This window comes from Vanacampus margaritifer, chromosome 3, assembly GCF_051991255.1.
Source record: "Vanacampus margaritifer isolate UIUO_Vmar chromosome 3, RoL_Vmar_1.0, whole genome shotgun sequence".
In the NCBI taxonomy this organism is placed as follows: Eukaryota; Metazoa; Chordata; class Actinopteri; order Syngnathiformes; family Syngnathidae; genus Vanacampus; species Vanacampus margaritifer.
In genome coordinates, this window is record NC_135434.1 from 17,972,296 (window position 1) to 17,995,103 (window position 22,808).

The 22,808-nt window shown below is 40.1% G+C and overlaps 1 protein-coding gene across 3 annotated transcripts in view; it reads right to left on the reverse strand.

Moving 5' to 3' along the window:
• LOC144049258 (dynein axonemal heavy chain 10-like) overlaps positions 1-22,808 on the reverse strand; it is a 31,436-nt gene that overhangs the window by 2,870 nt on the left and 5,758 nt on the right. The window contains exons 11-67 of one of the 3 annotated variants that reach the window (XM_077562013.1): positions 22,586-22,737; positions 22,338-22,502; positions 22,054-22,261; positions 21,804-21,960; positions 20,179-20,655; positions 19,931-20,089; positions 19,739-19,855; positions 19,548-19,650; positions 19,282-19,460; positions 18,974-19,185; positions 17,270-17,426; positions 16,963-17,196; positions 16,752-16,874; positions 16,435-16,668; positions 15,635-15,858; positions 15,292-15,561; positions 15,017-15,200; positions 14,813-14,947; positions 14,547-14,699; positions 14,267-14,455; positions 13,985-14,131; positions 13,323-13,514; positions 13,138-13,256; positions 12,894-13,052; positions 12,637-12,772; positions 12,447-12,569; positions 12,240-12,371; positions 11,905-12,121; positions 11,586-11,705; positions 10,672-10,817; positions 10,445-10,597; positions 10,108-10,368; positions 9,855-10,027; positions 9,657-9,750; positions 9,387-9,554; positions 9,126-9,314; positions 7,734-7,905; positions 7,429-7,632; positions 7,255-7,335; positions 5,782-5,979; positions 5,548-5,709; positions 5,267-5,441; positions 4,274-4,455; positions 4,020-4,156; positions 3,735-3,952; positions 3,440-3,661; positions 3,203-3,350; positions 2,804-3,083; positions 2,497-2,726; positions 2,123-2,396; positions 1,941-2,045; positions 1,715-1,869; positions 1,473-1,627; positions 1,194-1,374; positions 538-738; positions 206-415; positions 38-133 (exon numbers count right to left, since the gene is read on the reverse strand). In XM_077562013.1, coding sequence (XP_077418139.1) covers positions 38-133; positions 206-415; positions 538-738; positions 1,194-1,374; positions 1,473-1,627; positions 1,715-1,869; positions 1,941-2,045; positions 2,123-2,396; positions 2,497-2,726; positions 2,804-3,083; positions 3,203-3,350; positions 3,440-3,661; positions 3,735-3,952; positions 4,020-4,156; positions 4,274-4,455; positions 5,267-5,441; positions 5,548-5,709; positions 5,782-5,979; positions 7,255-7,335; positions 7,429-7,632; positions 7,734-7,905; positions 9,126-9,314; positions 9,387-9,554; positions 9,657-9,750; positions 9,855-10,027; positions 10,108-10,368; positions 10,445-10,597; positions 10,672-10,817; positions 11,586-11,705; positions 11,905-12,121; positions 12,240-12,371; positions 12,447-12,569; positions 12,637-12,772; positions 12,894-13,052; positions 13,138-13,256; positions 13,323-13,514; positions 13,985-14,131; positions 14,267-14,455; positions 14,547-14,699; positions 14,813-14,947; positions 15,017-15,200; positions 15,292-15,561; positions 15,635-15,858; positions 16,435-16,668; positions 16,752-16,874; positions 16,963-17,196; positions 17,270-17,426; positions 18,974-19,185; positions 19,282-19,460; positions 19,548-19,650; positions 19,739-19,855; positions 19,931-20,089; positions 20,179-20,655; positions 21,804-21,960; positions 22,054-22,261; positions 22,338-22,502; positions 22,586-22,737 — 10,147 coding nt within the window. Of the gene's footprint in view, positions 1-37; positions 134-205; positions 416-537; positions 739-1,193; positions 1,375-1,472; positions 1,628-1,714; positions 1,870-1,940; positions 2,046-2,122; positions 2,397-2,496; positions 2,727-2,803; positions 3,084-3,202; positions 3,351-3,439; positions 3,662-3,734; positions 3,953-4,019; positions 4,157-4,273; positions 4,456-5,266; positions 5,442-5,547; positions 5,710-5,781; positions 5,980-7,254; positions 7,336-7,428; positions 7,633-7,733; positions 7,906-9,125; positions 9,315-9,386; positions 9,555-9,656; positions 9,751-9,854; positions 10,028-10,107; positions 10,369-10,444; positions 10,598-10,671; positions 10,818-11,585; positions 11,706-11,904; positions 12,122-12,239; positions 12,372-12,446; positions 12,570-12,636; positions 12,773-12,893; positions 13,053-13,137; positions 13,257-13,322; positions 13,515-13,984; positions 14,132-14,266; positions 14,456-14,546; positions 14,700-14,812; positions 14,948-15,016; positions 15,201-15,291; positions 15,562-15,634; positions 15,859-16,434; positions 16,669-16,751; positions 16,875-16,962; positions 17,197-17,269; positions 17,427-18,973; positions 19,186-19,281; positions 19,461-19,547; positions 19,651-19,738; positions 19,856-19,930; positions 20,090-20,178; positions 20,656-21,803; positions 21,961-22,053; positions 22,262-22,337; positions 22,503-22,585; positions 22,738-22,808 lie in introns of those variants that run through there. The other 2 variants (XM_077562010.1, XM_077562012.1) reach the window with 2 other exon arrangements.

The following is a 22,808-nucleotide window of genomic DNA, read 5'->3' on the forward strand; positions in this document are numbered from 1 at the left end:
TATTTATAAGGAATGATGTATTTAAGCTTTGTCTAACCTCGCCTACAAGGTACTTGATACTCCCCCAGGGAATGTTGCTCTCTTTTTGGTCGTGAGCTTTGGTCAGGTAGGTGTTCAAGATCTCCAAACACACCTGTTGAGCACATTTGCAGCACTGATGTAACTCAACCCAGTCCAGAATGGTCCAAAAAGTTGTACCACTTACCAAGAAGTCTGATTCGCTAAAGTCATAGGGGACATTCCATCCAATTTTTCCATACTTGCGCCTCTCTTGCACTACGGCATGGAAAAAAGACAGCACATAGACCAGGCTGCGGAAGGCAAAGTGCGGGCATCCAGTCATAGTCTCATGGGTGATTTTAGAGTAGGTGGCTCTCATGTTGAGTTTGAGACCATTTGGCGCCTCGGTGACAACCTGCAGTACATCGCAACATAAAGGCATTACAGGCGTGGAACCATGTAAGAAGTGGGAAAGGAACATTTAACCAAGTTTATGTTTCAAAAACAGCTTAATGTGAAGATAATTGGTCATTCCACCTTAAGAGACTTTTGAAGAATGCCAATGGGAAAGTCATCAATAGGGTTGGTGGTTAACCAAAGGCGAAAGTTGGGGTGAGGCTTGGTGACCCTCTCGATGCACTTCTCCAAATCTTTCAGCCATTTCACCAGCAGGTGGCAGTTTTGTAGCATCAACCACTGACCACGAGATGCTGCCAGTTCCAGAAGGTGCAATGCAACCTGGAGATTGGGGGGGGGGGGGTGGACATCACCGTCCTCCATTTCATTTACATTTTGATTTAAAATAGTGGATATTGAGTGCTGGCAAACCCAATAAGTGAAAACAAGGTACAAGTTCTTCATGAGTCATTGGTGAGAAATAGCAACACATTTTTATGGCACTCATTTAAAGACGATGATCATCTCTTTTGGGTCAAGCCTGTCTTGTACAGAGCTAACAAGGTGGTTAAATTCACAATGAAGGCCCGGGGGGGTTACAAAAGGTCCAACTATCAACCTTCTAATTGCCAGATGGCCATTCATCCCTCCCTTTCAATCTATAAATGCAGAGCATTCAGTAGTCTCAAGTGGTCTTATATTCGTGGAGTATTTGGCCCGGCCAGGCTTACATTCTGAGATCAGGCCAAATAAGGCCCACTAAGAGTTACTTAAAGCATGGGAAATAAAACCATAACCTTTTCCTGCCCTTGGCCCATAGCAAGGAACTTGAATTTGCCCGTAAAGCCAGTCCTGTCAGCCAGTTTCATCAGGTCAGCGCCAGGGTCAGAACCAGGGCTTAGGATGAAGACGATGGGGGAGAATGGAGTACTCTGCTCAAAAATAACATCAAAACTGATCACAGGAGGTTGAACGTATCTGTGAAGAAAGATGTGAAAACTTTCATCTGTAAGCATGTTCCCGCTATTTCTGCATTTAAATACATTTATAATGAACTGATTGGATAAATGAAACACCTCTCGCCCATGGTGACAGTGACATAGTCGGTGATGGCCCTGTAGACTCTATCGACACGGAAACAGCGTAGTAGGAGCAGCTTCTGAAAGTCTGTCAGCCTCTCATCATATTTCATCGGCATGGGAGCCTGTTCTGGTGCATCGAGGTCATACCACTGTAAAGAAACACAAAGACAGTCAGTCGATTAAAAGAGTAAAAGACAGCTGGTGATTTATGTCAAATATAAGTAGTTACTACTTACTGATTGCCACTCTGCTGAATTTCTACAAACACTATCAGGCAAAGAATCAAACTGGCCAGGAAAAAGTTCAGCTAGTTTCACCACATCTTCCCAGCTAGAATCAGGAAGCCAGTTACAAGTCTTTTGGCGCGAGGTCTTTTCCAGGGACAGATTACCTAGCATACGTCAAATACAGTCTGCTGTGAGTGCTAAAGCTCAGAGTGATGTACTTTATTATGTATATCACCTTTGATGAAAAACTCCAGTTCTTCCTGAGGTACTCGATCTTCTGCCTGTTCAATCTTGATGGTCATGTTGAATGAAAAAAGAAGCTTGTGTTTCTCAAACAGACCTGCGAGTAAACAGATGCATCCCTGGTGATACTATGGAATTAAAATGAATAGTTAATGTTAAATAGATGTGCCTTACCTGTGCAGCCATAATTATACACGTTGTATGTCAGACTGTTCCTGATGTTTTTCAGCCTTTTTGGAAGAGCTGCATTTGGTGGAGACTTCCGCAGGGAAAAGTCAAACACTTCCAGATAAGAGGCGAGAGAATACTGGTACATGCTGTTTACCAGAGCCATTTCTGTCAGTGCAAAGAATAAAATAGCACCGCGCTTGGCAGCTGGTCGGTACCCGTTTCGGAGAACATCAATGTCCACTGATGTTTTCACAGCCAACTTAAGTTTCTCAAATACCTGATGACCACATAATCAGAAAGTCAAATATGATGACCAATTTGAAGATTGACATTCAAAAACAAAATGTCCACCCATACTTGTTGTTTGTCAAACTGACCTCACTGGATTTTGACTTTGTTTCCTCCAAGGTGTAGACCAGCTCTGTGTTATCCAACATGTTTCCCGTGGATGTGGCCAGCTCCCTTAGCAGGGTATCACCAAGGTTCTTTAGCAGTTTCTTATTGTCGCTCGTCTCTTGGATTAAAAACTCACGCTGCTCTTCCAGCTCCTTCTTCTCAAAGCCCATTATAACGCTGAGCAACTGGTCCTCCAGGCCTTTAAGGGTCACTATATGTAACGTGATGGATAAAACAAGATTTAGCTAAGGACAGAATGCACACGGTTGTCAAACTAAATGGTCTTACCAGTATAATTGATAACCATAGCTTTTCCAAACACAGATGGAGAAAATTTGGGGTTCCCCAGTTTGGTGTTGAGGTAAAGTCTGAAGTTGGGATCATAGTCCACCTCTTTGTCACCTAGCATGACAACCTGCCTGCCTTCTGCTCCTTTCAAATTCTTCTCCAGGACATTGTCAATCACAGGGTCAATGTACTCATCTACATCTTGGAATAGGAACGGGAATCCATATTTAATGGCCATCTCAAGATGTTTCAGGAAGTCTGGATCATTGAAAGAGGAAATCTGTGGACAAAAGGAAGTTGGACTGTCACCATTTTTGTTTTCTCTGATTCTGTGCAAAGTAGCTATTCTGAAAAAACAGCAACAATGCAACACACGTAACAATACAGGACTTTTTATACCTTGAGGTTATTGCTTGCCTCCTTCTTCTTAATCCAGTTGAGGGCTTGCTGTTGAGGGTCGATACACATGGGGAAACGGCTGCCTCTTGTTGTCAGGATTCCATTCTGAACTGAGAGTTCATCAGGGGGCAAGCCCTCTGACCCCCACCTGTAAATTCACAAGTGATCAGTGGGATGTCCAGCCAAAATGAAGACAAAAATATGTTGTTCATTCCAACCATGTTAGTGCCTTCTCACCTGCTGATTTCCACTTCATCTGTTAGTAAATTGTCCACTTTAAAAGGCTGGCTCAAGGGGATTCCTTTCTCCGTCACGTTGTCAACCCACGTTTGGTACACCATCTCATTCCTGAAGTCCCAGCTGAAGGCTCCCTCGTAGCTCAGGAAGGCGGCAGAGAGTAGGCAGTCTCCGAGCAGTCGCACACGTCGCTGCTTCAACCCCTCTAAATCTTGCGTCCACCTGGAAACAGAAAAAAAAAATATATATATTAATCTCTTATGAGTGCTGTTTAGCATTCAAATTGTGATCTCACCTCACATTCTCAGAGCTCAAGCCTGAGATAAGTTTGTCAGCAGCTATTAGTCTTCTCTCCATAAGCTCAGCCTCCTCTTGCAGTTTCTGTTTCTCCGCAATAGCAGTTTGATATTTGTCCCCAAGTGCCTTCAGCTCTCTCTGGATATCACTGAGCTCACTTTGAATGAGCTCCAGCTCCTTCTTACTCTGAAAGAAATTTCTTTCGAGACGGGCCACCTGCAAAATACGAGTTACGTTACTGTTCTTTCTGTGAACATAATTCTCTTTACTAGTTGGACCTTACTTTGTCCCTTTTGGGCTTTATCTCTCTGGCAACTTCACAGTATCCAACGACAGCCTCCACAAATTTGAACATTCCTGAACCCGCTTTGCTGATGGCTTGCATTTCTTCAAGGCTGGTCCCAAGGGCCTTCAGGAAGCCTATGAAGCAGAGCGCTCAAGGAAATCACTGCAGCAGACAGCATACTTTTGACATTATATACAAGACAATTTTTAAAAAATATTATTGCAGCCTAATTGATCAGGAAATTGACCTACCCCTGACAGTCTTGACCTGGTAGGCACCGATAGCATCACAGTCCATCTCCATCAATGAACGCAGAAAGCCAGGATCTGACATCATTGCCTTAGCAGCTTGCCAGCTAATTTCCTTTTTTTTACACAGCACCAGGATACACTCACACACCACCTGCACCTGTTTGGGTGGCTTTGCAAAGGATCTAAACGAAGAAGCAACAGAAAATAAGTAGGGGGCAAGATGTATTATGCTTTAGAACAGTGGTGTCCAAACTATGGCCCGGGGTCCATTTGCGGCGTCCAATTTCAGTGGCCTGCGGCATATACTAAAAATGACATTTGACATGGCCAACAAAAACAGAAATGAAGGGTGGGTGTAAAAAAATAGGGGCCACCACCACTAATAAATTGGTTTATATACTGTAGAGCTTTTCTACATGTGGAAATATACAAAATTACTAATATGACTAAAATAAGTTAATTTCTCTTCAAAACACTAGTAAATAAATAAAAAATAATTAATGAATATTTAATTATTATAATTTAAGAAAAAAGTTTCTTTGACTTTATTTTTTTTGCCAAGGTTCCATTTATGAAGATTTTGCATTATTGATCCTCAAGTAAGTGTTTTAAATCTTAAAACAACTTATAATATTTTTTGGGGGGCGGGGGGGGGGGGGGGGGGCTCCGGCTGCTGCTCAGTGCAGGGGTGTATCTAGTCTAGTGGGATAAAGAGCCTTTGGCCACCCAGAAGCCTCGAAAATTCCTTAACTAATTGCCTTAATTTCAACAGAAAGATGTTACGTAGCAAATTATCTAATTAACTAGAAACATATACTGTATTGCTTGCTTGATCGATTTTAGCATGCTTAACAAATTAAAATGGAAGAACTTTAAATTGGCCCTTGCATCCTTCCATTTTTCTGTATGTGGCCCTCAAACGAAAAAGTTTGTTCACCCCTGCTTTAGAATGAGCGTTGACCGGTTTATTTGGACAAGTCATCCTGAGTTTACCTGATCTCAGTGACATCAGATTTATCAAGGTCTTGTAAGGCAATGCGAGCTGCTTCTAATGCTGGCAGAGCTTCAGCCAGGGAGGTTTCTGCTTCTAATTTTTCAACAGCAATCACTTTGTTTTGCTCTTCAATCTCTTTGGCTTTGTCTTCTGCCAGTGTCTTTTTCTCCTCGGCTAGAAGGAAGAAATTGCATTTACCACAAGATTTTAAGAAACTAGCAGTACAGTAGTTTGCTGTTTTTCAACTGTAACAGTACTAGTTTTGCAGCATTTCACTGACCCACAGTGGTGTTTGAGGCAATCTCTATCAGCATGGTCTCACAGGCTGTAGACTTTTCAGCAAGAACCACCTTCTGCTCTGCTAGTTTGATGTTCAGCTCATCCAGTTGGACACTAGCTTCCTTCAACTTATCCAAACCCCCTTCAAGATGTTTGCACTGACCTGAAAAACATCATTTACTGTCACCTTTCCACATGCAAATTTGAATTATTCCATTATTTCCCATCCTCTTACCCAGAATAGACTGGTCCTTTTCCCGCAGAAGGCTAGAATATGTGCTAATGAAGTCCAAGTAGTTCTTTGGTGTGACATAGTTAGAACGTCTAAGTTTTTGCAGGAACAGAATGCTGTAGTCGCCAACAGATTTATGGACCATGCAGACATGCTCGATAACAGCTGGCGCGTGTTGCTGAGGAATCATTTCGCTTTCACCTTCACAATTGACAAAAGCACAACATTACACGTAGAATAAGATCATGTACAATGAAGCCATTGCTCAAGTATTCAGCCACCATCTACCTGGTCGATATCTACCATCTACTGTTATGGACTCTCACAATCGCCTACAAAGTCAATAATACATTACATACAAGCAAGTTTTATTGTGTTCCAAATCTCTGTGTTCCATTTCTGATTCTCCAACTGAACATTCTTTGTTTGGGTTCAATTTGATATCTAACTCTTGAGGTGGTTAGGAAAATTTAACAGCTCATCGGAATTCCCTTGAATTTGTGTGTGGGGTAATGAGAATGCTATTAGCGGGATGGCAATTTAGAAGGGAGACATGCGAGACTGACAGTGAAGCTCTTAACTCATTCACTGCCATTGACAGTTATAGACGTCAAATATTCATTTTAACAATTTCTATTAGTTTAACATTTTTTTTTCCACTTTTGTATGAGTAGTATGAAAACCTAGAATTTTTTGATTGTACATTTAGAACAGATATAAAATTTGTGATTAATCATGAGTTAACTCATGAAGTCATGCAATTAATTACGATGAAAAAATTTAATCACCTGACGCTCCTATTTGTAATTAATCACATGACTTCAATCGTTAACTCATAATTAATCATACATTTTATATCTGTTTTAAATGTACAATGAAAAACATTTCTGGGTTTTCATACTGTTGTTAACAAAAGTGGGGAAAAAATGGTAAACTAATACAAATAGTTTAAATTGATTTTTTACGTCAATAGCCGTCAATGGCAGTGAATAATAAGACTGATGCATATGTCGATGCAGTGCTCAACATGAATGAGAGCACTTCCTTTGACAATTTGTTTTTAATCAATCTCTCTGTGACCACAAGAACATTTTTCAGAATCTTCATAATTAGACTCCGCTTAACTAAAAGTAAGCATTGGTAGCTATACATTAGTGTGTCCTAATTTTTGTAAAATTTCACCATTCAATGCATTTCTTGGGAAAAATTATGTCTATTTCATCTTATAGAATTCCATAGAAATATTAAATCTGAATGGAAACTCATGCTTTTCTAAAAATCTCTTGGGTTGTGCCCATTTACTTTTGAGCATGTCGATTCAATATGAACATGATACAGAATACATTTTTCGGGCTGTAACTGGTAACTGATGAACCTGATTTGGTCTCTGATAGAAATAAACCAAAAAATAATGCATCTACAAATCATATTGGCATGAAATGAGTTAACTACACTATAAATGTGTACAATACCAACCAAGGAATGACTCAGCAACCGCAAGTAGAGCTTGCGGAGGCCATGGCAAGAACCAATCTATAACAGTGTTGTTCATCAGTCCTGTAAAAGATTCAGAACAAGTGATAAATTGTGATAAAAACTTTCATAGCATATTAAAAAATATATAAATTCTATTTACTTGCCCCATTTTACCTGGAAAGTTTCTGCAGCGTGTTCTCAGTGTATCTCCCACAGGAGACATGCCTAAAACAATGTGTAGGTTGCTGGCACTTTTATTGACAAAATACTGCCACACACTGTCTTTAGAAGGACCGGATCCCATACTGAGGGCCTCTTCACGAGTTTGGTTGAGAACCTGTTCTTTCTCATCATCAGGAAACAATGCAGGAACAATACCTATCGGAAGGCAGCATGATCACAGGACAACAGGTCACTTCTTTCATCAAACAAGAAAATCTAGTATTAACCAGGACATTAGGAGTTACGGTATGTCCAACCTGACGTAAGCATGTTATTGATGAGTTCCAAAAAACCTTCCTCGGCAACATGAGCATCAGTGAAGAGAAACACGGTCTTCTTATTTTCAATGCCAAGTTTCAAATACAGCATTTTCAAGTCGTCACGAAGGGTTGACTCGCAATATCCTCTGCTGAGCGTTATCTCAAAAATCTGAGGGATTAATGAAAAAAGACAACATTTAGAACTTGAAAGGCCCATCCATTCATCCATCCATCTTGGGCTTTGTGATAATTGGATAATTTTCCATAGTCATCTACCACAACAGGCATGGAACAATTGCCCATTCAGACTGAACGACGCCCCCCTCATGAGAAAATGTTCTGCCAGAGGTGGGAGTTGAAACTCCTTCTGATAGGGGATGCTGTCAGATGTTACCAGGAAACTCCCACTAGTTGTTTGGGCCTGCGAAGTCTGACTGGCTTTATCCCCCATAATCCGAGCATTCTCAGTTGCACGTTTCAACTAGATTTACAAAAACTGGCATAGGTAACAGTCAACATCTTTTGGAGCCATTTGCTAAACCTAACAGGAAGTCCGCCAGTTTGAATTTACTTTGGATTATTTTATTTTATTTTTTAAAAGTCTTTTGCCTTTTCATAGAGGTCCTATTTTAACTAACTCAAACAGAATTTATCTGGCTGTCTTCAAACTCGTTACGTGTTTCATTTAAAATAGGGTTAATATGAAACTATTGAAATCTTATTTCGTCGCATGAAAATTGGGAGGCATACAAGCCAAGACCTACAAAAAAAAGAGTCATATCCTAAACCTAACAGAAAGTCTGCCATTTTTACTTTATTTTGGAATTTGTCACTATTTTTGGTCTTTCATCGAGTTCATATTTGAACAAAGTCCATCTAGAAAATGTATCAGATCGTCTTAAAACTTTGGCTGTTTCAACTATAGACGTTTAAGATGAATAGTTATTGAAAGCTTTATTTCGTTACACACTGTTTCTACGGCGATGTGCTGTTTGTAAAGAAAAATCATGCTGTTAAACCTAGATGAATACTCATGAAACTTTGCACACAAAAGGCCTGGCAAAAAACATTTCTATTTTAGAGGGTTTTTGTCCTATACTTCTCAGTGTTTTTGCAGGGGGAAAAAGGATGGATGGATGGTATTTTCAAAACCCAAAGTATGTAAAAAGCAACAAATTAATACTTTAAATTGTTTAAATTGTAGGCCCTGAATCTATAATCAATGAAAGTTTAAGTTTTTGAATACAATTATGGAAATTATTCAAATTTTCCAAGATATTAAAATGTTTTGGCATGGGGTCTGTATTTACTTATTTATTATATTTTTACTATGGCAATCATTCAAAATCAACATGTCACGAGATTTTAACAAATACAATTTTTTACAACCTCACAGTCCGCAGTGAAGGCAGCAAGCTTGGTGATGGACTGCTTGCCGGAGCCTCCCACACCCACAAGCAGAGCATGACCTCGATCAATGCGGATGATGCGGTGAACGCGAGTCAAATGTTCCAGGGCATCATCAAACAGTACCAAATTCATCCTCGACTTTCTGTCATTGTATTCCTCGAGAAGTTCCTGCAGAAAGCAAAACGGGTCTGTCAAAGTCTTTCAACTTTCGGCACTTCCTGAGTGATGTTGTCATCATACCTGAAACAGAGCTTTAGAAGTATCAAAGTTGCCTAAGTCCTCATATATTCTTGGTTCTGTCTCACTCAGGGCTGTCCTGTAGTCTCCAAAAAAAACTGGGTCTTTCATAACATCATCTACAAATGCCTTGAAATGCTCTTCGACTAAATTCTTTAAAAGGGCTTGAACCTGTTATGATATAAATATTACATTTTAAATATAGACAAATTCATAGTCATACATATCATTCAGATTAATGTGGTGAATAAAATGACTATGGTTTAAATTTACCAGATTTTTGTCTTTTTCATCAATGAGTCTATCATGGAAAATCCTCAGACATTCATTTCGCCAAACCCGTACAAATATATTCACTGTCGAAAATCTGTTATCGTGAAATAAGTTCAAGCAAACATTAAGTACACACATAATGTGGAACACACCACAACACAATGCATTTGTCGAGAGAATTCATTGGCTTAGGCAGACCTTTCAGGCTGAGTGAGTGTTAGTCCATTATAGACCCTCGACAGGTCACGCAGGTTAAAGATGTAGTGAAACTTTGCCGGAGTAGGTGGCAGGTCTTTGACAAGGCTGTTGTACAGATCCAGAGTGCAGGCGGTGACTTTATCACAAACTTTCTGTACCGCATCCTCAAAGTGCTAAAAAAGTCGATCAAATGAATTACACATGACATGAGGTGCATTGATACCAGCAATAGCCTTTAGGAAAATATATTTACTTTGGTGTGGCCTTTAATAATGGAGGCATAGATCAGGTGGAGAGACTCGACAGCAGGGAAAGGGATACTGAAGACACTGAAGAGTGAAACGAAGCGGGTATCCACCTCGTTCCTCCCACCTCCTGCCTTCCCCATGGCAGCAATGAAGCCAAGGTCTTTGAGGGTTTTGTAGGTGAGCTCCTTCCCTCGGTCATAGATGCCTCCTCGGTCCAATAAGAGCTTCAGCAGTGCAATTGGTTGCTGTGTGCCATAACTATCCACCTGGACAGGAAGGAACAATATGTCTAATAAACAGACATTCACTTCAAACACTGTGGTCAAAGTAGATTGTCGATACCTTTGGCATATTCATGTCATCTATATAGACCAGCAGTCTTTTGCCCATTGGAGGTCCGTAAATCTCTTTGGTTCTTTTCTCTACGTTGGCCTCCAGGTTCCTCTGGAGGTCCATTGATGTTGTCCTGGATGAAAGGTTGATGGTCAAAGTAATCTGGTGGCAAACAAAAACATCAATAACAGCCACAGAAATGAATGAAATCAAACCTGCCAGAATATTTCACTCACATTTGAATCTCCACTTAGGTGTTTCAGAAAGTTACTAATGGTCGCTGTTTTGGAGGTTCCAGAGTCTCCAACCAAAAGCACAGACCTCTTTATCTTCACCATCTGTTCCAATATCCAGCTGGTTCTCGTTGTGTCCACAGTTGGGACTGTGACAAAGGTGACATATTAGAGAGGTAAGGAGCCCAAAATATCAAAACATTAATTCTGGGGTTTTGTTTCTACTTTAAAGATTTCTAGAATATCTTACCCATAACATTAGGGGAAAATAACAAACAAAGAAAGACTGTCTGTGGATCGATTGAGAGAATTTTAATTTCAAAACCTGGAATGAGCGGATTGGGCAGAGTGAGAAAAACTATGGTGATCTTAACTGTTGCATATGGCAGTAGTAAATTTAACAACTAGAAAAATTCCCGCGGAAATGCATATATTTGTGGAGACTGGGGTCAAGTTGTAGTTTACAATTTTAAAAATGTTCAGAATTTCACAAGTTACTTCATGTTAATTATTCAATAGCTCTTAATAGGAAAAGAAAAATGCACTGAGCTGTCACCAATGACTTACAAATGCAATTATGCCATCTAGTGGCAAAAAATGACCAACACAAATCAACATCACACTCGTTTTTTACAGTAGAGTACATCTTTTTAATTTTAACTAAATTTTATGAATTTATATGAAATTACTGTATCAATGACAGCCATATTTCTGTTTACCATTTTTTCCAAGAGTATGAATGAAACTTAGAAAAAAATATTTTATTGTACATTGTATTGTACATTTAGAACAGAGTTTACTATTGAAGTCATGCGATTAAATATGATTTAAAAAATTTAATCACCTGACAACCCTACTACAGGTATATACATTTGTAATTGCCATACTTGCTTATCCTCAACAATTAACCCAATTACCCAGAATATCAGCAAACTTCATTTCAAGGTTGTGGCTGTATTTGGAGACCAGGGAAGTCCAGGCAACCCACTTCTGCTTCGTATTATCAAAATGGAAATCGTATAGTGTTGGCTGGTGCCCTGTATGAATGAATGATAGCTATTAAAACACACTGGAACCAACTCATATAAATAACTTTTTTTCCAATCACAATTATGCTTTCATTATATTTAATAATAATGAATTCACAGTACTTCTTCTAAGCCCTTATTCTTAGTGAAACTTTATTTAAATAACAAATATGAAAGCAGCAGCATGCAGTCAAAATTTGTCATTTACCTGGGAGCTCCCCAGGTCCAGCCATTTTTTTTTCATCACACACAGTGGTTAAGGAAGAAGTCCTTTTGATTAAAAAATCAAATTTCTCTCTTCCATCATCCACCAATGTTGCCCCGAGAGAGCAGTACAGAGCTTCCAGGAAATAACACTCCAACACGTCAGCACTTTCGTTCTCAGTTTCAAGGAGGGCATCAAGGGTCATGCAGAGCTGGGACACCTGAACATATCACCAACACAGTTTGAATCACTGTCAGATGTCTGGATCACAGGTGATACTAACTTTCTTGCATAAATTAAGCAACGAAGAATTCAGGAGAAAGCATCACACATCCTACCATATTTAGATCAGTCTGCGGGACAACAGTTTTCAGTTTCTGCCCTTGTTTCCCATCAACAATACCTTCCACAATCATGTCAATCAAGACGTGCACGTACTTTTCAAAAAGTTTATCAAGTTCTTCTTGTTCCTTCAAAAAAAAAAAAAGTTAAAAGATGACAAAAAGAGTGAATAGCACTTTTCCAATAAAATGAGGATGCTCTACCTTAACGGGTCTGTCTGTCAACCACTTCTGCCAGTATGGGGTGTATCGCAGATTTTTGGGGTCCACATAAACCATTCCACAGCGAGAGACGGTCGCAGGGGAAGCATACTGCAGATCACCAACCTGCAATTATTAAAACGTTATTAACATATAGCTCATGTATGTATGACTGCAATAAATTCATACAAACCTCAAACAGCATGGCACAGTGACCTTGTAAACGAATTCGTTCTCCATTAGCCAGAGTAAGGAGCTTGTTGTCGTCCATTACCGAATTCATGTTCTCAACCCACAGAGCATCCACATCGCCATCAAACAGGATATATCTGTGAGTTCATATGTTTATTGTGAACTAAATTAAAATATCATTTAGATCAACACTTATAGATGTGCCATTTCATGTGATGCACTGTATTCCCTAATGTCCATCCAATGTTCTAGTTTTACCTCCTTTCTTGTTTGTCAGTAGGCTTGTTGATGTCACGGAAGATGTTGGATAAGACCCCATCAGTCCAGTCTCGAGTCTCAGGGTCCAGAATACCGTACAGTTCAATAACACTCACAGCTTTCGGATTCAGAGGATATAATTTGGTGTGAAATCCCAATCTGGTGGTGAGATGTTGATGACTATATCACATGTATGCAACAAAGAAACCTGACAGAAGTTTGAAATATCTGACATAACACGCACTTGGTTTGAGCTTGACATAATGTGCTGATTACAACCGATTTCCCTCCACCTGTTGGGCCCACTATCATAGTTGTGTGTCGTGTCATCATTGTTTCATACATTTGCACCACTTTATCCACCTGAAACAATAGACGACATTAAGTGTGGACACGGTTACAGAAGATTTACTTATGAATAACATGAACCTGGATAGGCAGCAAGACGCATTTATTTTCTTGCAGGTTTTCTTCAACAGCATCATTGAAGTTGGGATAGCGAACACGAGGGCATTCCAGCCCTGGAAACAGGTCTGAGATCAGCCCGAGGAACAGAGGTACGTCCTCAAATATAAACTTGGGAAGATTCATATCCCTCAGGGCTCGCATCAATACAACATCCTACAGAGAAAGGTGGGAAGCTCTTAAAAAGCTGCTGTTGCATAAAATGACCAGCGGCCACTGTATAAAATGCAGAAATCAAGGAAAACAAAATACAATTATTTTATGTAACCCTCTCGAGGAAGTTGCCATGCAAAACATACATTCTTCAGAAATAATTTCGTTGATCATTTGAATCAGGTGTGTTGGACGAGTGGAAATGTCTAAAACATGCAGGCTAGGGGCCGTGAGGACTGAAATTGGTAGCACCTGGCCTAAGGGCCCAGATAATGTCCAATCACGGCTCACCTGTTTTCTGGGTTTAGTCTGAGATGGATAAAGACGTGGAGATTTTGCTGCTTATTTCATATTCCACAATACAATATTAATCAGAATACCCGAATGTTCAGACTAATGGGGGCACATAGTACATTTTGTAAATACATTTTCCTTGATTTCCCTTTTAATGATAAATTACATGATGAGTGTACCTCAGTGATGTCTGGTGAGTCTCTCTTCAGTTCTCCTGCCATCACGAGGACAGATTTCAAAGCTCGCAGGCCAAAGTCATAATGAGACTGCTTGGACAGCTGCTCTCGAGCCAACTTATAGAGCACAGTCATTTTTTTTGCAAGGACCTGAATGAAACAAAAGCGGACAAAAGTCTTAATTCTGCTCTTGAGAAACAAATGTATTAAGTAAATGTTTTGGAGTGTTAAGTTGTCTAGATATAAATGTAAATAAGTGGACAGAAATAAGGGTACATTTCTCACCTTGGCCATTAGGAACCCCTCGGAAAAGAGCATGATCTCACAAATTTGTTGCAAGTCAGGCACAATCACCACCACAGGCCTGAAAAGAGCTTTGACTGATTCGGGCAGCTCTGTGCGTCCAGCATAGCCTGGATTCATGGTGATGAAGATCCCAATTCGGTTATCAAGGGTAATCTCATGACCTTCAAACTAATGTACAAAATGATATTAGCTAGGGTATGACAAGACAATAATTGTGAACAAAAAATAACTATGACAGTATAGCATTTCAAATACTTACATTAAATATTTTAAGGTGCAGAATGAGAGCATTGCGGATGGTTTGGATTTGGGAAGAGATAACTGAAAGGACTGAGGCATCAATACGGTTGAATTCGTCAAAGCAGCCCCAGGCTCCACATTGGGCCAGGCCAGAGAGGATTTTCCCCACAGCCTGCACATGGAAGATAATGATTCAGAAAATGCACAAAATAATGTTGTAATGATGGGTGCAATTAGATATATAAAGGCAATACAATTATTGCTACAGATTGCCAGATTAGCTACCATGTAGTCCATGCCTTCACCACAGTTGGTAACCACACAGAGCAGGCCCAAAGCTTTGGCTAGATCTTTGGTGGATTCTGTCTTTCCAGTACCAGCTGGTCCAGCAGGAGCACCACCCAGGAACATGGAGAGAGCCTTCACAACAAATACATGCCCACATCAACAAGTGTTCGCTAGTTCAAAGTGTTGTAAATGTCTACGAACCTGTGTGATCGTGAGGTAGATCCGGTCTGTCAGAGGAGTTATAACCAATCGACCATTCAGCCCCATGTATTCGTAACCGTAACTAAAGGTTGCACTGCACTGACGCACAACAAGATTGTCATCTTCTTGGACCCAGTAGAATCTTAACTGGCTTTCCCACTCAAACTCCTTTGCATCTGTTATACTGCAGAGAGGATCACGTTTGCCTTTACTTGTAAATGCAAAAGATTATACATAGTTGATAGTAGCAGGGCCCAAATTTATGTGAGCTGTACCTGTTCAAGACAAAGCTGTCGACAATGTCTCTTGCATGCACATCAATGATAAGGACAGTGTTGATCTTTCGTCTGTCATTTTTCTTCATAGGCTGTGTTGAACGTGTTACCAACTCATCAATTTGCGCATGCATTTTCGTCGCATAGTTCTTTAGAGCATATTTATCTCCTTTTTTCAAGTTGCTAAAAATATCCTCCACCTCCCATGTCCACCACACTTGATTTGCGGCCAGTACCACCATGCCCTGGAACAGCAACATCCAGTCCACCCTGAGCGACAAGGAGATTCATAGTGAGAAAATGTTTACTCATGGAGATAAACAAGCTTCCAATCTACACACACCTGCCTCTGTCTTCACAGTAGCGAAAGATTGCTTCCTTAGAGATGAGTCGATTAGTTCTCCTCATCTCATGTAAGACTCCTGTCATCCATTCCTCCACCCTTCCTTTGATTTGGACGGGCTTTATAAAGTCCATCACTTCACCCTCAGCAGACACCATAGCTCCTGCTGATGTCTCCCCACTGCTCTCAGAGTCAAAACGGAGGGATGCGATGTTATCATACATCTTGTGGAATAAGATGGAAAAAGGGTGGAACATTTCTCATTCTGTATCTCATTTCACACACCTTTAAAGTGGAAGTCAAGCATAAATATTTCTTGACAATAATGTTATATGTGACGCCACTAGTCTAAAAATGACATTCTGATTAATATTACATATGTAGAATCTGACCTATGTGGCAAAATCCAGCTGTATTTATCCATATCAGAGGGCGGCCATCTTGCCACTTACCGTTGACTGAAGATGACATCACAATTGCTAAGAGCTCAGGCAACGACCAATCACAGCTCGCCTGTTTTGTGAAGCTGGGTTGTGATTGGTTGTTACATGAGACCTGAGTAACTGTGATGTCATTATAACTCGACAGCAAGTGACAAAATGGCCGCCTTCTGATATTGCTAAAAACTGATGGATTTTGCTGCTTAACTCATATTCTTACTAATGAAATATTAAGTGGGGTTGCATAAAACATATTAACGTCAAAAAAAATTGGGGTTGACTTCCCCTTTAAGACACAACACCGGCTATAACAGTGCAGTTTCAGTGATACGTTGAAGGAAAATGTCTGTCTTCTCTTACCTTTATCATATGTTCCTGCACACAGTCATGGCCACTACTCCCCAAAATGCTCAGCAGTTCATCATCAGAGATGAAGAAGAAGCGTGGGAATGCATCTCGCTTGGAATCGAGGTAGTCGTTGAGACTCTTCTGACACCTCTCTAGGTTCTCACTGAGGGTCTGCAGGTCCATTAGCCGGTTAGGAATCACGCAACAACGCTTGATGTTTGGGTTGGCCTGTGCATCATTCATTATCTACACACGCACACAAATGAATTGTACATCATTAACAATTCAGTCATTAACTGGATTTATGTTTTGGACAACACAACACTCACATCTTTAAACTTTTTGTCAATGATGTCAAATTTTTTGGCTTCCTCTGGTAGCTGTGAGGAAATATCACCGCCAATGAATATGCTCTCCAAGTACATCCATTTCCTTTGTACCAGCAACCAAACCTGTATCAAATATTTTTGATTCATTTGTAAAATTAACCTTGATCAAAATCAAAATTAATTTGTGAGAGATTGAGGCGCACTGTCTGACCTCTATAGTCTCGCTGATAAGAGACAGGTCTTTCTCCCATTGTTGAATGATGTTTAGAAACGGTCCAACAAAACGGCTCCCAGCCATGCTCTGCAAATTCATGGCATCATTGTCCACAATCAACAGGATCTCATCCACTACACCCAAGACAGCACACTGTTGATGGCCACCTTTACTGTACGGTATTATACTGAATAGCATGGTTCCCCATGTTTCTACCACCTCCTTCACACCCTGCAACACAAATATTATTTATAGAGAATCATTCACTTAAAAAAAAAATCTTCCTATAATTTCAAGGGCCTACCTTTTCAATACCAAGCTCTTTCGAGGCTGAAGAAACAATGTCACCTATGACATCGGCATATTTGTGAAGCTCCATTGCAAACATGTTCTCTAGCGTGAAGGTGGTCGTGTTCATCTCAAAGCTTGTACCAGTTCGATCCATCAATTCCTTCCAGTGTCTGTTAGAAGAAATATTTGAATTAGCTTTGTGATTTTTAATTCCCTCTGATTGTGTGCATGTCATATGTCATGTTCCGTTTGAGTTTTGTTATATTTTTCCATCTGTTGACTGTGGGTGAACAAGAAGGCGCGCACCTGGCTGGGACTTACACCAGGAAGACACCAGATCAGTACTCATCTTCCTTTACTTAGAGCTGATTGCAGTCGTGTATTCTGTCTTGCCTCAGTGATATATTTGGAAACTCTGCTTTTTGTCCCTATTCCCTTAAATTCTTCCTGGCACCCCTCCTTGCTCTCTCTTACAATCACCGGAAGCCAGGTGTTTCCCGCGTCTTTTGTTGTGGCACTTTGTTTGCTTTTGCCTTGCACCATAGTTTCTTATTAGTTAGTTTGTTTCCTACCCAATTGGTGAAGCTTTTTGTTCCCTATGTATTTGCACTTTATTTATTTTTTACCGTTTTAATGGTTGTGTCCATATTACTGGAATAAACACTTTGAGTTGCTCCTTAAACGCTTTGAGGTCGCATATCATAACAATACTGTATAAAGAATGTGGGAGAAAAGCAAGTAAATTCTCAAACAGCCAAATCATGAAGATCAGATTGTTGACATAACAGGAAACAGAATGTGAATTGTTGAGTCATACTATGACAAAGATACCGTGAATATCCCCCTCTGTTCAGAAATACCTGTTCTCGTGTGACCCCGGTGTTTGAGTCCAATGATAATCATTGGCCTATTTGGTAATAGAACACCTGAAACAAATGACTGATAGGTGAAAAGAGTCATTTTGAGATAGCTGAGCATTGAATAGCAGAAAATGGTGGTAAGAGTTGGTGAAGCCCGAACATGCAAGAGTGAGGACATGGGGAAATTCTCTTGGGATGGCCACAAATAGGTTCTGGTAAACCTCAATTGGACGATTGGTGTATATATTATCTAGCGGTGGAACAAACCCTGAGTGAGTCCCAAATTACTCTCTGTCAAAGCAGGAATCGGTGAGTAACGCCAAAATATTCCTGGGAAATGAGAATGTAAATATTTTCCCTTAACAGTTAATTTATCAATGACACTGCTATGGCGAAGGACATTGTGAAAAAGGTAGAATGAGATAATGGATACATGGATATTAGAATGAGCTGAAAATGCTGTCCCTCACATAGCTGACAATAACTTTCAGAGGCTTAACAAATTTGGAAATCTAGCAGAAGTCAAATTTCTGCTACTTCACATTAAGGGGAATCAGCTAATGTGGCTTATGCGCCTGAGAAAATAAAAAGAACCCCAAGGGTAAATTAAAAAAAAAAATGCTGAAAAGTTGGATCTGAACACTCCTAAGAAATTCCAGAAAAATCCATTTTATTCTGTTCAGTGTGCTGCTACTATGACCACACTCAGAATAAGTGGCAATGAACTGATGGCTAGAAGTAGCTACCATGGCTGAGCTAACTCCCCTTCAGCATTATCAGCATAAATTAAATGAAAAAATAAAATATGCATAGCTGTCATCACCTCGCTCAAAAATAGGGGCCACTTGCACACTCACCTTTCTCTGAGGGCTTCATTCTTAAGGTCCAACAGGAGAGGAAGCGAATCTCTGAATTGCTTCATTCTGCCCTCTAAGATGCCAGCTATAGGTAGTGATCGCACATCTTTGGGCAACTTTTTCAAATCTTTGATAAATCCTTCACTACCGTCCTGGAGCACTTGGATATTTAAGTCCGCCCATAAGGTCTGAGACCATTTGTTCTTTGCAGCCTGTGAAACAAAATCAGGATTAACAGACTAATGTATAATGTCCCCTGAATTTTGAGTGTTATCAAAGTTTAAAAAAAGAAAGTCATTAAATCAGACCTTTTGCTCCTGATAGATGTCATAAATCAGCTTGAAGCCATTCATGTCTTTTTGTATGCTGACAATCTCTGGATACACAGTGATGGGAAGGTCCAACAGCTTCTCAGCATTAGCGAGGTCCTGTCGTCCCTCCACTGCCTTGGCAAGCTCTGCTTCATATTGTTCCATTCTTGAGAGGCCTGTAAGAAGAAAAGAGTGACTAATGCAATGTTCTTGAAGAATACTCAAACTATTATTGTGCTGATTACAGACATGCTTTCAAATACCTTGATCTAGATCCTCCCCAACAGCTCCAGGGCCATCCATATTGAAGCTTGCAACAAAGACGGACAAATTCTGCTGAAACTCTTCAGTCATCCCCTTGGTAGTCTTTGTGTGGAGCAGAGACAATAAAATTATAAGGACAAATGTACATTTGCTAGTGATTGAGGTGAAAGTAATTGCAGCAGGCTCTAACCTCTTTAAATGTTATCTTGACATTTGTTAAACTCCGATCCACTCGTTTGGATTCTACAAACAGGTCAGTCCATATCTGGTCAATATTTTTTAATAGTTTCTTTTCCTCCTCTGCAACCTACACATAGGGATCAGACTCAGGAAATGCAAAATTTTAAATATTGATAACGTGTAAGATTTATAACTACATTACCGACACTTTATACATAGCCAGTGTTCTGTATCTTTCCTGAATATCTGTGATGCTGAGTTTCACATTTAAAGACATGTCTTTAATGTCTGAGATTGTCCCAAGAACACTCTTTAAGTTCTCAAAAGTGTCAGGAGTCTCTTTAAGCTTCTCTGAGAGTTGCTGATGAACACACAACATAAGATAAGAACTTTACCTATTATAGGTAACAAAGTTAATCAAATGAGTCATATTCAGCGAACACACATTACCATGAGTTCTTCTTTCAAGTTGTAGAGTTCTTCTTTAGCTGATTTGTTGAGCAAACTCCCCAGTGAACTGATCCAGGACTCTGCAGTCTCCTGCACTGTGCGGGCCAGCGGCTCCAGGTTTAATTGAATTATGTGTATATTCTTAAAAAGAGACTCCAGTACCACCCTCTGATTTATTTGAGCATAGAACAACAGTGTCTGATCATACATAACGCATGAAGGGTTTTTATCAGCAAACTTTTCACAGACTGTGGCATTGTTCTTTTCCCATAGGGGCTGGTACTGTTTCCAGTGGACAAGGTACTGGTCTACAGAAAGCATCAACTGCTGAATGTTTTGGGACACAGCAAGGGCACTTTCATTAATTTGAGGATGATGACACACTTCCTCAAAGAAGTTAAAAGTCACAAAGTCATCACCATCTATTTGTTGTGGTGGGCACTCAATGCAGGTTCCACTCATCCAACGCACAAATTCCTGGAACACAAACGCGGAGGTGGATCAAGTCACACAGCCATTATTACAAAATCGGCACTCTTTAGCCTAAAACAGTGGTTCTTAACCTTGTTGGAAGTACTGAAACCCACCAGTTTCCTATGCGCATTCGCTGACCCCTTTATTGAAAAAAAAAATCATATTAAAGAGAAGTATAGGGTTTGATGTTGAACAAAATGAACAGGCAGAGTAGCCTTTTCTAATCTGGCTCTCTTCACCTTGAAATCAGAAAATGTGGTTTTCCCCATCTCCTTGCAGCGTAAGGAAGTGTCCCATTAGTTTTCCTAGGCTAGAATTGCTCAACTTGGCATTGCAAGTCATGCAGTTAGTACCTTGACTCCCATCACTCAACTCAACTCTATATTTATAGAGCACTATAGGGATGGAACCCATAGGTGAGCAGATACAATGAAATCAGCAGAGGTCCCAGAACTGAACCCTGTTGAACACCATACGTTCCATTATACATGTGAAATCATATTGCATAAGTATAATTGAAATCAGCTGCATGTAGAAATTAGACAGGCTGAACTAGAAGAATAAAGTGGATGAAAACAGAGGCCATTTTATGTTTCAATCGAAGGTGCAGCAGTTTCCGTTTCTATGTTGCTATTCCACATTCATCCACTAGGAGGTGCAGTAGCACTGGTGGCATGGAGTAGCATTTGAGCAGAGGAAGAATAAACATTTCTTCTTGAGATGACGACAGCAGCTCAACGTGTGTCTCTCCTATTACCACATCATTTCACCACGTGTTGAGACAGGTAATAAATATCCATTTGCCCTTCTAGCTAGCAAACTGGGCATGGGCATTGGGTGAATGTGAGGCTTAAATTGTAAAGTGCTTTGGGCACCATATTGTGTATTTAAAGCGCTATATAAAAAGCAGTCCATTTACCATTTATCATGTCACAAGTCAACTACTGAGGCCAGGGCACCAAATTCCCTGTAGCACCGATAGGCCAGGTAATGTAGTGTGACCACCTGCAACCAATGATGGATAAGTGGGGCGTATCATCATGAACCCTTGAGACTGACTCACCGAACCCCTAGGGTTCAATCGAACCCAGGTTAAGAACCACTGACTTAAAATATGCAGTGGATCAGAGAAGAGGAAAAAATGGTCTTACTTTGGTGCTCTCGACACACTCTCTGATACATTGTATAAGTGTCCGGGAGACCTCATTGGTCTTGGGCTGCAACAAAATTTTGGGTGGGGAAAGGATGGCATCAACACGGAAGAGAGGTGTGTTCCCCGTCAGCACAATATTGAAAGCCTTGATGTTCCTAAACAAGACAATCAACAGAACGTTTATTAGAAATAATCAGGCACCTTTTGTTCAATAATCGGTATATTTGTTACAGCTCACTGGATATTACCTCACCACCATGTTAATGAGAGCACTGTGCACCTTGCGTTCCCAGGCTGCATAATAACTTGACATGCTGTTGCACTTGCCAGTGTTTGTTTCCATGATCAAGCGTTCCACCTTACAGATGACAGGTCCAATGTCAGCATATTTGCTTCTTAATAAATTTACTGTCTTGATCCGTTCTCGATCCATACATTCATAAAACTCCCTGATACCTGAAAAAAAAAAGTGTACGACTGAAATCCATATGACTGATGACATTTTATTAGAACATGTTTTTATTTAACATACTTGGTAAAAGTTCTGTCTTATCTGGCGCTGGACATTTCAAGAGATCTGCCGTCATTATGGATTGCAACTTAGTTTCAATATCAAGCTCGTTGTTCTGTATTTGACTAACAACGGTCTCAAACTTTGAGAGCTCTGGGTAGCCATTATTGATGAAATCTGAAATTGCTATATTTAAACATACAATCAGTAGTCTCATCCCACTGAGAATTCACATGGATGAAATCATAGCAACATTTTTAGCATCATACCCAAGGAGTTCCAGTTCAGTCTTTTGCATCCTGGAAATAACACGGTTTCTACCTTTCTGATGTTTTGAGACAACATGGCGATCTTTGCATCACTCAGACTATCAATTGTAGAGTTGTAGCGGTTGACAAGCTTGCGCAGTTCATCATTGTACCTAAATCCAATGTGGAATGCAGAGGTTATAGTGCTTTATGTTTTTGTGGGGTGTTATTGTCCTTGGTGACT